Source organism: Nerophis lumbriciformis, linkage group LG29, assembly GCF_033978685.3.
Source record: "Nerophis lumbriciformis linkage group LG29, RoL_Nlum_v2.1, whole genome shotgun sequence".
Classification (NCBI taxonomy): domain Eukaryota; kingdom Metazoa; phylum Chordata; class Actinopteri; order Syngnathiformes; family Syngnathidae; genus Nerophis; species Nerophis lumbriciformis.
Window position 1 is genome coordinate 27,330,001 of NC_084576.2, and position 15,491 is coordinate 27,345,491.

The following is a 15,491-nucleotide window of genomic DNA, read 5'->3' on the forward strand; positions in this document are numbered from 1 at the left end:
GAAATAAGCAGGGGCGTCCATGATGATGTTGCTTGGATGGCCACATATGTTTCTCCAAAACCTTTCAGCAGATGTGTAAGTTACCCATGCCTTGGGCACTAATACACCCCCATACCATCACACATGCTGGCTTTTCAACTTTGCACCTAGAACAATCCGGATGGTTATTTTCTTCTTCGGTCCAGAGGACACGACGTCCACGGTTCCCAAAAACACTTTAAAAATGTGGACTCGCCATACCACAGAACAGTTTTCCATTTTGTATCAGTCCATCTTAGATGAGCTCGGGCCCAGCGAAGCAGGCAGCGTTTCTGGGTGTTGTTGATAAACGGTTTTTCGCCTTGCATAGGAGAGTTTTAACTTGCACTTACAGATGTAGCGACCAACTGTAGTTACTGACAGTGGGTTTCTGAAGTCTTCCTTAGCCCATGTGGTGATATCCTTTACACACTGATGTCGCTTTTTGATGATTTGCTAATCCTTTTCAACTTATATTCAATTGAATAGACTGCAAAGACAAGATATTTAAAATTATATTTTTATTGTCTTGCTGAAATAAGCAGGGGCGTCCATGATGATGTTGCTTGGATGGCCACATATGTTTCTCCAAAACCTTTCAGCAGATGTGTAAGTTACCCATGCCTTGGGCACTAATACACCCCCATACCATCACACATGCTGGCTTTTCAACTTTGCACCTAGAACAATCCGGATGGTTATTTTCCTCTTCGGTCCAGAGGACACGACGTCCACGGTTCCCAAAAACACTTTAAAATGTGGACTCGCCATACCACAGAACAGTTTTCCATTTTGTATCAGTCCATCTTAGATGAGCTCGGGCCCAGCGAAGCAGGCAGCGTTTCTGGGTGTTGTTGATAAACGGTTTTCGCCTTGCATAGGAGAGTTTTAACTTGCACTTACAGATGTAGCGACCAACTGTAGTGACTGACAGTGGGTTTCTGAAGTCTTCCTTAGCCCATGTGGTGATATCCTTTACACACTGATGTCGCTTTTTGATGCAGTACCGCCTGAGGGATCGATTTCTCCAGATTCTCTGAACCCTTTGATGATATTACGGACCGTAGATGGTGAAATCCCTAAATTCCTTGCAATAGCTGGTTGAGAAAGGTTTTTTCTTAAATGATTTGCAAATCATTGTATTCCGTTTATATTTACATCTAACACAATTTCCCAACTCATATGGAAACGGGGTTTCGTATAATTCACTGTTTTCATTCAAAAGGCCAATGTCCAAATATTATAATTTTTTACTTTTCCCTATCAGCCATTCCAGAAGCCATGGTCCGACTGGAAATGGCCGTTAGCGTGCATCTTTTCTTGTCGAGAAAACGCAATCCTTTCAAAAAAGGGGCCGTCTCACTAAATCAGGAGCATGCAAGCGCTGACATGTGTGGCAAAGTAGCTGATGTCAGTGTTAGCGCTTTCCCGCCTACATGCCAATAAAGTGTCAGCTGTCTTAATGGAACGCTCTCGATTGCTTGTAGCCACATCGGGCTAAGTGTCGGTTTGCTGATCAATGGCCGTGTTGATTGTACATTATCTCACAAATGTGAGTACACCCCTCTCACTGTGTGTCTTCTTCTACTAACCCCCGTTTCCATATGAGTTGGGAAATTGTGTTAGATGTAAATATAAACGGAATACAATGATTTGCAAAGACAATATATTTGATGTTCAAACTCATTTGCAAATAATAATTAACTTAGAAATTTCATGGTTGCAACACGTGCCAAAGTAGTTGGGAAAGGGCATGTTCACCACTGTGTTACATGGCCTTTCCTTTTAACAACACTCAGTAAACGTTTGGGAACTGAGGAGACTGAGGTGGAATTATTTCCCATTCTTGCCTGATGTACAGCTTAAGTTGTTCAACAGTCCGGGGGTCTCCGTTAGGCTTCATAATGCGCCACACATTTTCAATGGGAGACACCTGACTTGGCATTGTCTGAAATAAGCAGGGGCGTCCATGGTAACGTTGCTTGGACGGCAACATATGTTGCTCCAAAACCTGTATGTGCCTTTCAGCATTAATGGCGCCTTCACAGATGTGTAAGTTACCCATGTCTTGGGCACTAATACACCCCCCATACCATCACACATGCTGGCATTTTGAACTTTGCGCCTTGAACAATCCGGATGGTTCTTTTCCTCTTTGGTCCGGAGGACACGACGTCCACAGTTTCCAAAATGTGGACTCGTCAGAACACTTTTCCACTTTGTGTCAGTCCATCTTAGATGAGCTCGGGCCCAGCGAAGCCGACGGCGTTTCTGGGTGTTGTTGATAAACGGTGTTTTCGCCATGCATAGTAGAGTTTTAACTTGCACTTACAGATGTAGCGACCAACTGTAGTTACTGACAGTGGGTTTCTGAAGTGTTCCTGAGCCCATGTGGTGATATCCTTTACACACTGATGTCGCTTGTTGATGCAGTGCGGCCTGAGGGATCGAAGGTCACGGGCTTAGCTGCTTATGTGCAGTGATTCTCTGAAACCTTTGATGATTTTATGGACCGTAGATGGTGAAATCCCTAAATTCCTTGCAATAGCTGGTTGAGAAAGGTTTTTCTTAAACTGTTCAACAATTTGCTCACGCATTTGTTGACAAAGTGGTGACCCTCGCCCCGTCCTTGTTTGTGAATGACTGAGCATTTCATGGAATCTACTTTTCTACCCAATCACGGCACCCACCTGTTCCCAATTAGCCTGTTCACCTGTGGGATGTTCCAAATAAGTGTTTGATGAGCATTCCTCAACTTTATCAGTATTTATTGCCATCTTTCCCAACTTCTTTGTCACATGTTGCTGGCATCAAATTCTAAAGTTAATGATTATTTGACAAAAAATTGTTTTCAAATATGTTGTCTTTGTAGCATATTCAACTGAATATGGGTTGAAAATGATTCGCAAATCATTGTATTCCGTTTATATTTACATCTAACACAATTTCCCAACTCATATGGAAACGGGGTTTGTACTATGAGGAAACGGGTATACCTTGGAGTGGTCCGTGTACAGCTCGTATTGCGGTATGGATTTGAAAATCCACTAAAATCATTGTCTAAATAGCTGACAACACGATTGAGTCAGCATCATGATCTGGGGTTGCATGAGTGCACTGGGGGGAGCTGCGGTTATTAGAGGGACGCATGAGCAAATACTTGCAAAAAAATAACAAAGTTTTCCAGTTTCCATCCATCCATCCATCTTCTTCCGCTTATCCGAGGTCGGGTCGCGGGGGCAGCAGCATAAGCAGGGAAGCCCAGGCTTCCCTCTCCCCAGCCAACTTCGTCCAGCTCTTCCTGTGGGACCCCGAGGCGTTCCCAGGCCAGCCGGTAGACATAGTCTTCCCAACGTGTCCTGGGTCTTCCCCGCGGCCTCCTACCGGTCGGGCGTGCCCTAAACACCTCCCTAGGGAGGCGTTCGGGTGGCATCCTGACCAGATGCCCGAACCACCTCATCTGGCTCCTCTCGATGTGGAGGAGCAGCAACTTTACTTTGAGCTCCCCCCGAATGACAGAGCTTCTCACCCTATCTCTAAGGGAGAGCCCCGCCACCCGGCGGAGGAAACTCATTTCGGCCGCTTGTACCCGTGATCTTGTCCTTTCGGTCATAACCCAAAGCTCATGACCATAGGTGAGGATGGGAACGTAGATCGACCGGTAAATTGAGAGCTTTGCCTTCCGGCTCAGCTCCTTCTTCACCACAACGGATCGATACAGCGTCCGCATTACTGAAGACGCCGCACCGATCCGCCTGTCGATCTCACGATCCACTCTTCCCTCACTCGTGAACAAGACTCCGAGATACTTGAACTCCTCCACTTGGGGCAAGATCTCCTCCCCAACCCGGAGATGGCACTCCACCCTTTTCCGGGCGAGAACCATGGACTCGGACTTGGAGGTGCTGATTCTCATCCCAGTCGCTTCACACTCGGCTGCGAACCGATCCAGTGAGAGCTGAAGATCCTGGCCAAATGAAGCCATCAGGACCACATCATCTGCAAAAAGCAGAGACCTAATCCTGCAGCCACCAAACCGGATCCCCTCAACGCCCTGACTGCGCCTAGAAATTCTGTCCATAAAAGTTATGAACAGAATCGGTGACAAAGGGCAGCCTTGGCGGAGTCCAACCCTCACTGGAAACGTGTCCGACTTACTGCCGGCAATGCGGACCAAGCTCTGGCACTGATCACACAGGGAGCGGACTGCCACAATCAGACAGTCCGATACCCCATACTCTCTGAGCACTCCCCACAGGACTTCCCGAGGGACACGGTCGAATGCCTTCTCCAAGTCCACAAAACACATGTAGACTGGTTGGGCAAACTCCCATGCACCCTCAAGGACCCTGCCGAGAGTATAGAGCTGGTCCACAGTTCCACGACCAGGAAGTTTTCCAGTTTGAACGTTAAATATCTTGTCTTTGCAGTCTATTCAATTGAATATAAGGATTTGCAAATCATTGTATTCGGTTTTTATTCACCATTTACACAGCGTGCCGCCTTCATTGGTGTTGTTTTTGTATTTGAACCTCCATGCCTTATTCTGACTGGCGATTGCAAGAAAAAGGAATATTTTTTTACTTTGGTTTCAATTCAATATGCAAGATCTGCTTGAAAGTGCGAGGGCGAACAAGAAAAGCCGGGGGACAAAAAGAGCCTACACAGATATCTCCTGGGTTCATCGTGCCCGCTGCTCCCAGTCCTTTTACCTCCCTGACTTCCTCTATCCTTTTGCAAGCTTTTTGGCTCACGGAGGTCACCGCGGGGGGGATGCTTGGCACGTTTGGTCACGACACGAACGAATTAGCCCCAGCCAGCAGGTGCGTAATTATATATGAAAGGAGATTTAAGGAGAACATCACAATGGCATGTGGAAAGTAGGCCAGCGGGGAGAGCGCTTCAGAAAAAGTCTTATTTATTCCTCTTTGCCGCTTCAAACTTCTTTTTTTTTTTTTTTTTTTTTTGGAAGAAATCCGAGGTCACCGCAACTATTTCAAGACTATCAAAAAATAACTTGAAAAACCTGATCAAGAAACCAGTTTTTGGGAATGTTTAAGAAGGTTTGACATTCGCCCTTCTATTTTCTGCTATGTCCTCATTAGGGCCGTGGCAAGCTGGAGCCTATCCCAGCTGATTCTTTACCAAAGTGCACATACAAATCAGTCCTCCACCATTTCCAGCCAATTCCCACAAACAACAAAAAAAAAGACCTATATATGAAGCCACGCTGTTGTAACACGTGGCTTGGCATTGTCTTGCTGAAATAAGCAGGGGCGTCCATGATAACGTTGCTTGGATGGCAACATATGTTGCTTCAAAACCTGTATGTACCTTTCAGCATTAATGGTGCCTTCACAGCTGTGTAAGTTACCCATGCCTTGGGCACTAATACACCCCCATACCATCACACATGCTGGCTTTTTGAACTTTGCGCCTATAACAATCCGGATGGTTCTTTTCCTCTTTGTTCTGGAGGATACGACGTCCACAGTTTCCAAAAACTATTTGAAATGTGGACTCGTCAGACCAGAGGACACTTTTCCACTTTGCATCAGTCCATCTTAGATGAGCTCGGGCCCAGCGAAGCCGTCTGCGTTTCTGGGTGTTGTTGATAAATGGCTTTCGTTTTGCATAGTAGAGTTTTAACTTGCACTTTACATGTGCAGCGACTGTAGTGACTGACAGTGGTTTTCTGAAGTGTTCCTGAGCCCATGCGGTGATAACCTTTACACACTGATGTCGGTTTTTGATGATTTTTTCGGAACGTTGCCGACTCACAATGATAAAAGAGGTATTTTTTTCTTTTTAATGTGTTCTAAACATTAAATAAAGGTAAATAAAAGTCCGCTTACAGTGGAGTCAATGGGAGGTCCTCTATTTTCCAATAAACGCAATAAATAACCATTCAAAAACCGCTTACAATACTCCATTTACATTTCGTGACTTGAATCCATCCATCCATTTTCTGAATATTAACAAGTATTAGTGATATTGTTAGTAGACAGTTTGAATACAGTCTTTTTATTTTTCCACAACTGTCGGGATTACTTTTCAGCAGTCTGTTTTAGGCATGTGTCTCTCGCTCGCTCTCTCTCCAGCTCCCAACTCCAACTCCGTGTCTCGTTCCGGCTGCTGCTAATAAAGGCGACAGGCGATTAGATAACAAGGCCCACCTGGGCCATCTACTCACCTGCCGCTGTCTTCGAGGCCAGTCCTTGCACACCCCGTTCCGGGGCAGGCCCGCAGGCCACGCCCCCCTCCACAATATTCTATACTGTAATATTGTACATGGTAACTGTGATTTGTTATATATATATAATATGTATATATTACATATATGTTATATTTTATATTGCTACTATGGTACATTTTTTTGTCTACTTTATACCTGCATTATCCTTCCCAGCCTTACCCTTTCCATCCTTTGTAATTGAGCCTCTGTGTGGAGCAATTTCCCTTGTGGATCAATCAAGTTTGTCTAAGTCTTAGTTTAAAATCAGGCATTTTAGGCCGCGACAATCACAAAAAAGCCAGTAAAATCCAGGAGGAACGGCGAGATAGAAAACCATTCACACCTATGATATATAGAGTCTGCAGTCATCCGAATGCGCGTGTTATTGGAATGTGTTTTATATTTTATTTTTTTATTGTTTTATTTGTTTTTTATTTTATCTATGATTTTTTTTTATTGCTTTATTTGTTTTTATTTTATTTTGTATTACTTTTTTATATTTGTTTATTGCTTTATTTAATTTCCTATGATACTGTACTGAGTCTCTGATTTATTTTGTACAATTTTCCATTTTGTCTATTATTTGTGCACTTTCATTTTTGAATTTGTTCTTGATTTATTATGTCGATTGACTTTATTTGTTTTTATTGTATCTATTTTTTATTAATTTTTTTATTGCTTTATTTATTTTTGTATTGCTTTATTTGTTTTTATTTTATTTTGTATTACTTTATTTATTTTTTTATTGCTTAATTATTTACTTTCCTATGATACTGTACTGAGTCTCTGATTTATTTTGTACAATTTTCCATTTTGTCTATTATTTGTGCACTTTAATTTTTGAATTTGTTCTTGATTTATTATGTCGATTGACTTTATTTGTTTTTTATTGTATGTATTTTTTATTTATTTTTGTATTGCTTTATTTGTTTTTATTTCATTTTGTATTACTTTATTTATTTTTTATTACTTTATTTATTTTTTTATTGCTTGATTATTTAATTTCCTATGATACTGTACTGAGTCTCTGATTTATTTTGTACAATTTACCATTTCGTCTATTATTGGTGCACTTTAATTTTTGAATTTGTTCTTGATTTATTATGTCGATTGACTTTATTTGTTTTTTATTGTATCTATTTTTTATTTATTTTTTTATTGCTTTATTTATTTTTGTATTGCTTTATTTGTTTTTATTTTATTTTGTATTACTATATTTATTTTTTTATTGCTTATTTATTTAATTTCCTATGATACTGTACTGAGTCTCTGATTTATTTTGTACAATTTTCCATTTCGTCTATTATTTGTGCACTTTAATTTTTTAATTTGTTCTTGATTTATTATGTCGATTGACTTTATTAGTTTTTTATTGTATTTATTATTATTTATTTTTTATTGCTTTATTTATTTTTGTATTGCTTTATTTGTTTTTATTTTATTTTGTATTACTTTATTTATTTTTTTATTGCTTATTTATTTAATTTCCTATGATACTGTACTGAGTTTTTGATTTATTTCGTACAATTTTCCATTTTGTCTATTATTTGTGCACTTTCATTTTTGAATTTGTTCTCCATTTATTATGTCGATTGACTGACCACAGCTGTGACTATTTAAGTGCATCACTTCCGGGTTGAAAATTGCACACTGACGAAGTGTTTGGTAGCGCCTGTGCAGTTTTTATAACAAATTCTTAGAAAGACACGGGTGTTGCTGGCCTTGCTTTTTCTTTTTCTTTAAGAGCAAGCCAGAGCGCCTGAAGAGAAACTATTTTATTGTTCGCGATCACGAATGAAAAGTTATTTAGGCTTGGCCTCGTCACTTTAAAAAAAAACACCTTCATAACCACTTAAAATACTTAAGTGAACGTATGCACCGTATTTTTCGGAGTATAAGTCGCACCTGCCGAAAATGCATAATAAAGAAGGTAAAAAACTAATATAAGTCGCACTGGAGCCCGGCCAAACTATGAAAAAAACTGCGACTTATAGTCCGAAAAATACGGTATGTATACAGTGGAAGCTCGACTTACAATTGGTTCTTGAAAAATGTGTTTATTAAATTAAATGTTTCCATTGGAAACAATGTAAACATGAGTGTTGGTTCCAGCCCTGACAAAAGTCAATATTTTAGTCAAAGTTTGTACACAATATGACGGGCTATACAGTACCGTGTAACTAACATAACATAACAAGGGGGTGATGGATCAATCGTCTATTTCATAAAAAAGGGCAACACAACCCGTGTCCTGCTGACACACACCCACACACACTGTCACTAGCCCTGTGGTGCACTCACAGTTTGAAATCACTTAACTTTAACAGCTCGGTTGCTGCAATGATTAGGAAGAAAATAATTAAATCCACTTCACCTTGTTGGTTAATCTTCTTTGCACACAGCAGAAGTGGGGGGAATATATATAGATACATATATATATATATATATATATATATATATATATATATATATATATATATATATATATATATATATATATATATATATATATATATATATATATATATATATATATACTATAGATGTCAACATTGTGTATGCGCTGAAAGATTAATTTATGATTGTTTATCAAAACATAACTATATATGTCAACATTGTGTATGCGCTGAGGGATTCATGTATGATTGTTTGTCAAAATATAACTATAGATGTCAACATTGTGTATGCGGTGAAAGATTAATTTATGATTGTTTATCAAAATATAACCTAGATGTCAACATTGTGTATGCGCTGAGAGATTCGTTTATGATTGTTTATCAAAATATAACTATATATGTCAACATTGTGTATGCGCTGAGAGATTACTTTATGATTGTTTATCAAAATATAACTGTAGATGTCAACATTGTGTATGTGCTGAAAGATTAATTTATGATTGTTTATCAAAATATAACTATAGATGTCAACATTGTGTATGCACTGAAAGATTCATTTCTGATTGTTTATCAAAATATAACTATATATGTCAACATTGTGTATGCACTGAGAGATTACTGTATGATTGTTTATCAAAATGTAGCTGTAGATGTCAACATTGTGTATGCGCTGAAAGATTCATTTATGATTGTTTGTCAAAATATAACTATAGATGTCGACATTGTGTACGTGCTGAGAGATTAATTTATGATTGTTTATCAAAATATAACTATAGATGTCAACATTGTGTATGCGCTGAAAGATTCATTTCTGATTGTTTATCAAAATATAACTATAGATGTCAACATTGTGTATGCGCTGAAAGATTCATTTCTGATTGTTTATCAAAATATAACTATAGGTGTCAACATTGTGTATGCGCTGAAAGATTCATTTCTGATTGTTTATCAAAATATAACCTAGATGTCAACATTGTGTATGCGCTGAGAGATTCGTTTATGATTGTTTATCAAAATATAACCTAGATGTCAACATTGTGTATGCGCTGAGAGATTCGTTTATGATTGTTTATCAAAATATAACTATAGATGTCAACATTGTGTATGTGCTGAAAGATTCATTTATGATTGTTTGTCAAAATATAACTACAGATGTCAACATTGTGTATGCGCTGAAAGATTCATTTATGATTGTTTATCAAAATATAAGTATAGATGTCAACATTGTGTATGCGCTGAGAGATTAATTTATGATTGTTTATGAAAGTATAACTATAGATGTCAACATTGTGTATGCGCTGAGAGATTCATTTATGATTGTTTATGAAAGTATAACTATAAATGTCAACAATGTGTATGCGCTGAATATTCATTTATGATTGTTTATCAAAATATAACTATAGATGTCAACATTGTGTATGCGCTGAGGGAGTCATTTATAATTGTTTGTCAAAATATAACTATGGATGTCAACATTGTGTTCGCGCTGAGAGATTACTTTATGATTGTTTATCAAAATATAACCATAGATGTCAACATTGTGTTCGCGCTGAGAGATTACTTTATGATTGTTTATCAAAATATAACTGTAGATGTCAACATTGTGTATGCGCTGAAAGATTAATTTATGATTGTTTATCAAAATATAACTATGGATATCAATATTGTGTATGCGCTGAGAGATTCATTTATGATTGTTTATCAAAATATAACGAGAGATGTCAACATTGTGTATGCGCTGAAAGATTAATTTATGATTGTTTATCAAAATATAACTATGGATATCAACATTGTGTATGTGCTGAAAGATTAATTTATGATTGTTGTCTTTGGTAAAAATCTAACTCTTTTAGGTTTTGCTCACATTGGCTTTCTTCCATTTACACTCCCCAAGTTGGTGCTTTACCAAACACTCGTTTTGAACTCCGAAACTAGATAAAATACAAATAACATCAAGATAATACTTAATGGGAAATAGTAAACTTTAAAAGTATATCAAACAAACCTTTAACAAAGTGATCACTGCGAGGTGAAACAAAATATTTAACAGTGAAATGCGAAAGACAGGTCGCTTTTGCGGAAAATCTAATTTCATCTCCTGGTAGAGAATGGTGTACAACTCAAAATTGGCAGAATGGTGTTAATCGTTTTTTTGCGCCTGAACTCTTCATGTGTAGATTTTGTTATTTTGGGGACGTGGGAGGAAGCCAGTAATGTATCTGAAGAGAAACTACCAGCTGCAGTCAATCATAATCACTAAAGTCTATTTTCAAAGAGCTTTGCCTAATCAGGTTTTAAAAAAACAACAAAATGTGGGAGGAAACCGGACTACTGTACATGAAGTTACTATGTCTTGGCCTTATCAAGTTAAAATCTATTCTGGAATCTTATTGAAGGGGGAAGCACGGTGGTTAGTGCTTTTACCTAACAATACAAAGGTCATGGGTTCGATCCACAGGCTCGGGGTTTTTCTGTGTGGAGTTTGCATGTTCTCCCCGTGACTGCGTGGGTTCCCTCCGGGTACTCCGGCTTCTTCCCACCTCCAAAGACATGCCCCTGGGGATAGGTTGATTGGCAACACTAAATTGGCTCTAGTGTGTGAATATTGTCTATCTGTTTTGGCTCTGCGATGAGGTGGCGACTTGTCCAGGGTGTACCCCCGCCTTCCGCCCGAATGCAGCTAAGATAGGTTACCGCGATGGAATCTTATTGAAGTATTTAGTTGAACGTACATATGGCTTTGTTTGGGGGTGTGGTCAATCATGATCACTAACAAGAAGTTTGTACAACTTGGCTCTGTCAAGTTAACAGAAATCAAAGAACCTTCGCATCACTTATTTAAAAATGTTAAGATTTGGTGGATGTGGTAGGAAGCTAGACAACTACCAGCCGCAGTCACTAACAAGAAGGGAACAGGGCTCGGCATTCTGGGACCAGGGTTTTTAACAATTGGGCAAGGGGGAAGTCGAAGTGTCCGGACTAATCCTACAAACCCAGATGTCTGATGTTCGAACCACAATGAACCAACGTCCGTTTTTCCCTGCCTTTCAGGTACGGCGACATGGTGCCAAAGACCATCGTGGGGAAAGTGTTCGGCTCCATATGTTCCCTGAGCGGGGTGCTGGTCATCGCCTTGCCGGTCCCCGTCATCGTGTCAAACTTCAGCCGCATTTACCACCAAAGCCAGAGGGCGGAGAAGCGACGAGCCCAGAGGGTACTAAGCCCCCTTCTGCTGTCTTATATCGCCTTCTTTTTATTTGGCTTTTATCTGCTCCCCCTTCCTCTTCTGTTGCTGTCTTATCCACACAGAGCAGTGGCAGAACAAACCCTATCTTCCAAGAATATTTATCTTATCAAGAGCAATAATGTCAGTGTGTGTTTTTCCCCTGCTGAAGGTGTTTGCTAAGACATCCTTTCCTCAAGCATTGGTTCCTCCTCGCTAGATACTGGGGGGGAAGGGGGCTGCCACGGGGAGATTCAGCCAATTAGCCAGGCATCAAAAGGGCTAAAACCGAGGTCTGTTTGTTCAAACAGAAATCTCGGCTCGCTAGAATCCGTGCAGCGAAGATTCGGGGCACTAGTTCCTATATGCGCTACAAACAAAATGGGCTCCTGATCGACTCGCTGGAGGAGGTAATTGGGGGTTCAAGCGGCGGCTCGGGGGCATCGCTGACGCTTGCATGCCGCTCGGCTCGTCCGGGGCGAAGGGCAGTGGGCGGGACGTGGGGCGGGACAGGGGTTGGTTTGGGCCATGCCGCCACACTCATCTTCAGCGCTTCCTTTGTGATCGTCCTCTCTCCTCTTGCATCGCACCTTCTCTCAGCATTGACACGCTTTCAGTCTCTCTCCGTCCATGCAGCAGGCAGGCACACTGGCCTTCTGGCGGGGAACATTCCAGTCACACTGACTCATGACCCAGCTCTGCATGTCTATCCAACAGGGTTTGGAGGGGAAGGAGGGAATGAAAGGCTTCCCGGACAGTAGGTGGCCTCCGGAGGCCGTCTGCTCGGCCTGCATCTCCTCTAAACTCTGTTTCTGATCTGCTGCGTGTTATTTCTAGAACATCCCCCGGGCTGTAGTGCAGACTAACACCTTCCATCCCAGGGCTGTGCAGAGCTTCATCCAAAAGTGCGTGTGGTGTTGTTGTGATTGCGGTTCTGTGCTGTGTTTGGTGCAGTGTGTTCGTCGATCTGTGTCTAAGGTGCGCCACCGCTGTTTCGCCATTGGACTTTGCCGCGGTCCTTTCTCGCCAAAATTCCGAATGGCCACCAAAAACTGTTCCTCATGCATCTCTAGAGCATCCTCATCCTCACCGGGTTGCAGTAGACTGGCTGCAGCATTTTCAAGCCTCTACGCTTTGTGTACTCTCCACTACATCTCTGAGCTAGCCACTGCCTGACAGTCATTGCATCAGATCTGAGGTGTGCACAGTCCCAACCTGCTTATCGGCACTTTCTTTCCCCCCCTACTTTGTGTGTTCCAAGGCCTCCAAGGTGGCAGGACAAGCCCTGGTGGGGAAGTCCTCCAGCCCTCCGTTTGAGAGCCAGCATCATCATCTGCTGCACTGCCTGGAGAAGACCACGGTAATCTATTTTCTTCACCTCAAAACATATATCCAACGGCAGCTCATACCAAATCTACAGCTGGTTGCTCATTGGTCGGGCAGATTGTTGGCATGACAACGAACTGCTACCGTAAGCTTACCCTATTTCCGTGCCTAAGTGGTGGAAGCTAGCTGTAAATGCTCTAAACATAGACGCAGAGTTTTGTCAGCTATAGCGCAAATAGAACGTGTTAATTGGAAGCAGGCGATAATTGGGGAGATTGGAGTGCATGAGACGATGTGGAAAAGATATGCAGCTCTCTTTTAGTAACATTTAGTAACAATATAGCACGACACAGCAGTAACAGAACCAATGTTGTAAGGCGGTAAGGAGCCAGCATTAATACTATTAATGAGTTGACTGTGAACAAGTAACAAGTATGGGAGCAAAATCTGCGTTTGATAAAGCTGCTCGATGCTAATTATGACTCACGATTAGCAGCGGGTGTTGTTGACATTTTAACATATACTAGTCCCGAGGGAACTGCACTTTTTTGGGAATTTTGCCCATCATTCACAATCCTTATGTAAGACAAGGACACATGTTTTTACTTTTTTATGCATTCTAAACATTAAATAAATGCGATCAAAAGTCTGCATACAATGTAGCCTGTAAGGGTCGCTCTATTCTGCTTATAAAGTGCTTAAAAAAAACATCCAAACAGCTCCATTAAGGTTTTATATACATTATAGGGTTAGGGTTAGGGTTAGGGTTAGGGCATACTTGCCAACCTTGAGACCTCCGATTTCGGGAGGTGGGGAGTGGGGGCCGGGGGGCGTGGTCGGGGGTGGGGCGGGTGGCGTGGTTGGGGGCGTGGTTAAGATACATATATATATATATATATATATATATATATATATATATATATAAGAAATACTTGACTTTCAGTGAATTCTAGCTATATATATATATATATATATATATATATATATATATATATATATATATATATATATACATATATATATATATATACATATATATTTTATTATATATATATATATATATATATATATAATATATATATTTATATATATATATATATATATATATATATATATATATATATATATATATATATATATATATATATATATATATATATATATATAAATAAAAGAAATACTTGAATTTCAGTGTTCATTTATTTACACATATACACACACATAACACTCATCTACTCATTGTTGAGTTAAGGGTTGAATTGTCCATCCTTGTTCTATTCTCTGTCACTATTTCAGAACACACACATTATACAAATATACATTATAAAATCAATAAGAAAACGGGAGCTCTAATTTGGGAGCCTGAATTAGGATCAGAAGTTCCTATATAAACATTGCGTACTCACGTCGCCTTTTTGTATTGATTACTGCAGCTGTGCACTGGATTCATTCACAAATACAAACTACAACTCACAAACACTTTAGAGTTAGGCTCCACCATCAGAATGTGTACTTAAACTAATAAAGATCACATGGATATTATTCAGTGAGTTGATTCACCAAAACTAACCTGTTATACAGGAGGAAAAAGCACACAGGACGTTTCAATTGTTCACAGACTGGTCGCTCTCATCAGAATGACAAGACACTTCTGGTCTGCAGGTGATAGCATTCAATTGGGAAGAAACGCCCTACTGCCCCCTACTGACCAATGTGAATACTGATAAATGTGTAATGACAGCTCCAAAAACGAATTCAAACCACAAAATAAACTAAATAAATCAACACAAAAATGTGACACATTATGGGTGGGTCACATGTGCATGTACAACAGGCTGTCAACACATCACTCAGGTCCGCATGGAGCTGGAGGGGGCGTGGCCTCCAGCTCCGCCTGAATTTCGGGAGATTTTCGGGAGAAAATTTGTCCCGGGAGGTTTTCGGGAGAGGCGCTGAATTTCGGGAGTCTCCCGGAAAATCCGGGAGGGTTGGCAAGTATGGGTTAGGGTTAGGGTTGGGGTTACGGTTGCCGATCTTTTCGTGTCTTTTTTCGCCATTACCGGGTCTAGATTGGCTGTCAAAGTGTACCAACTTGTCGGATTACGTCCTCATCCTTCTACTATCCAGGTGAGAGGCATTATTTATAATCTGGCATAAACTTCCATGATACTCCGAGGCGAGGAAGGAGCTCACTAGCTGATGATGTAAACATAGGCCCATAAATAGTCCGTCTGCGTCAGCGCTTATAATAACAATATCACTAATACTTGTTAATATTCAAGTCGCCAAATGT

The 15,491-nt window shown here is 40.2% G+C and overlaps 1 protein-coding gene across 2 annotated transcripts in view; it reads left to right on the forward strand.

Annotated features, from left to right (window-relative positions):
• LOC133572001 (A-type voltage-gated potassium channel KCND2-like) overlaps positions 1–15,491 on the forward strand; it is a 166,670-nt gene that overhangs the window by 136,202 nt on the left and 14,977 nt on the right. Inside the window, exons 2-4 of one of the 2 annotated variants that reach the window (XM_061924594.1) lie at positions 11,701–11,863; positions 12,184–12,282; positions 13,134–13,232. In XM_061924594.1, coding sequence (XP_061780578.1) covers positions 11,701–11,863; positions 12,184–12,282; positions 13,134–13,232 — 361 coding nt within the window. The remainder of the gene's footprint in view (positions 1–11,700; positions 11,864–12,183; positions 12,283–13,133; positions 13,233–15,491) is intronic. The other variant, XM_061924595.1, reaches the window with a different exon arrangement.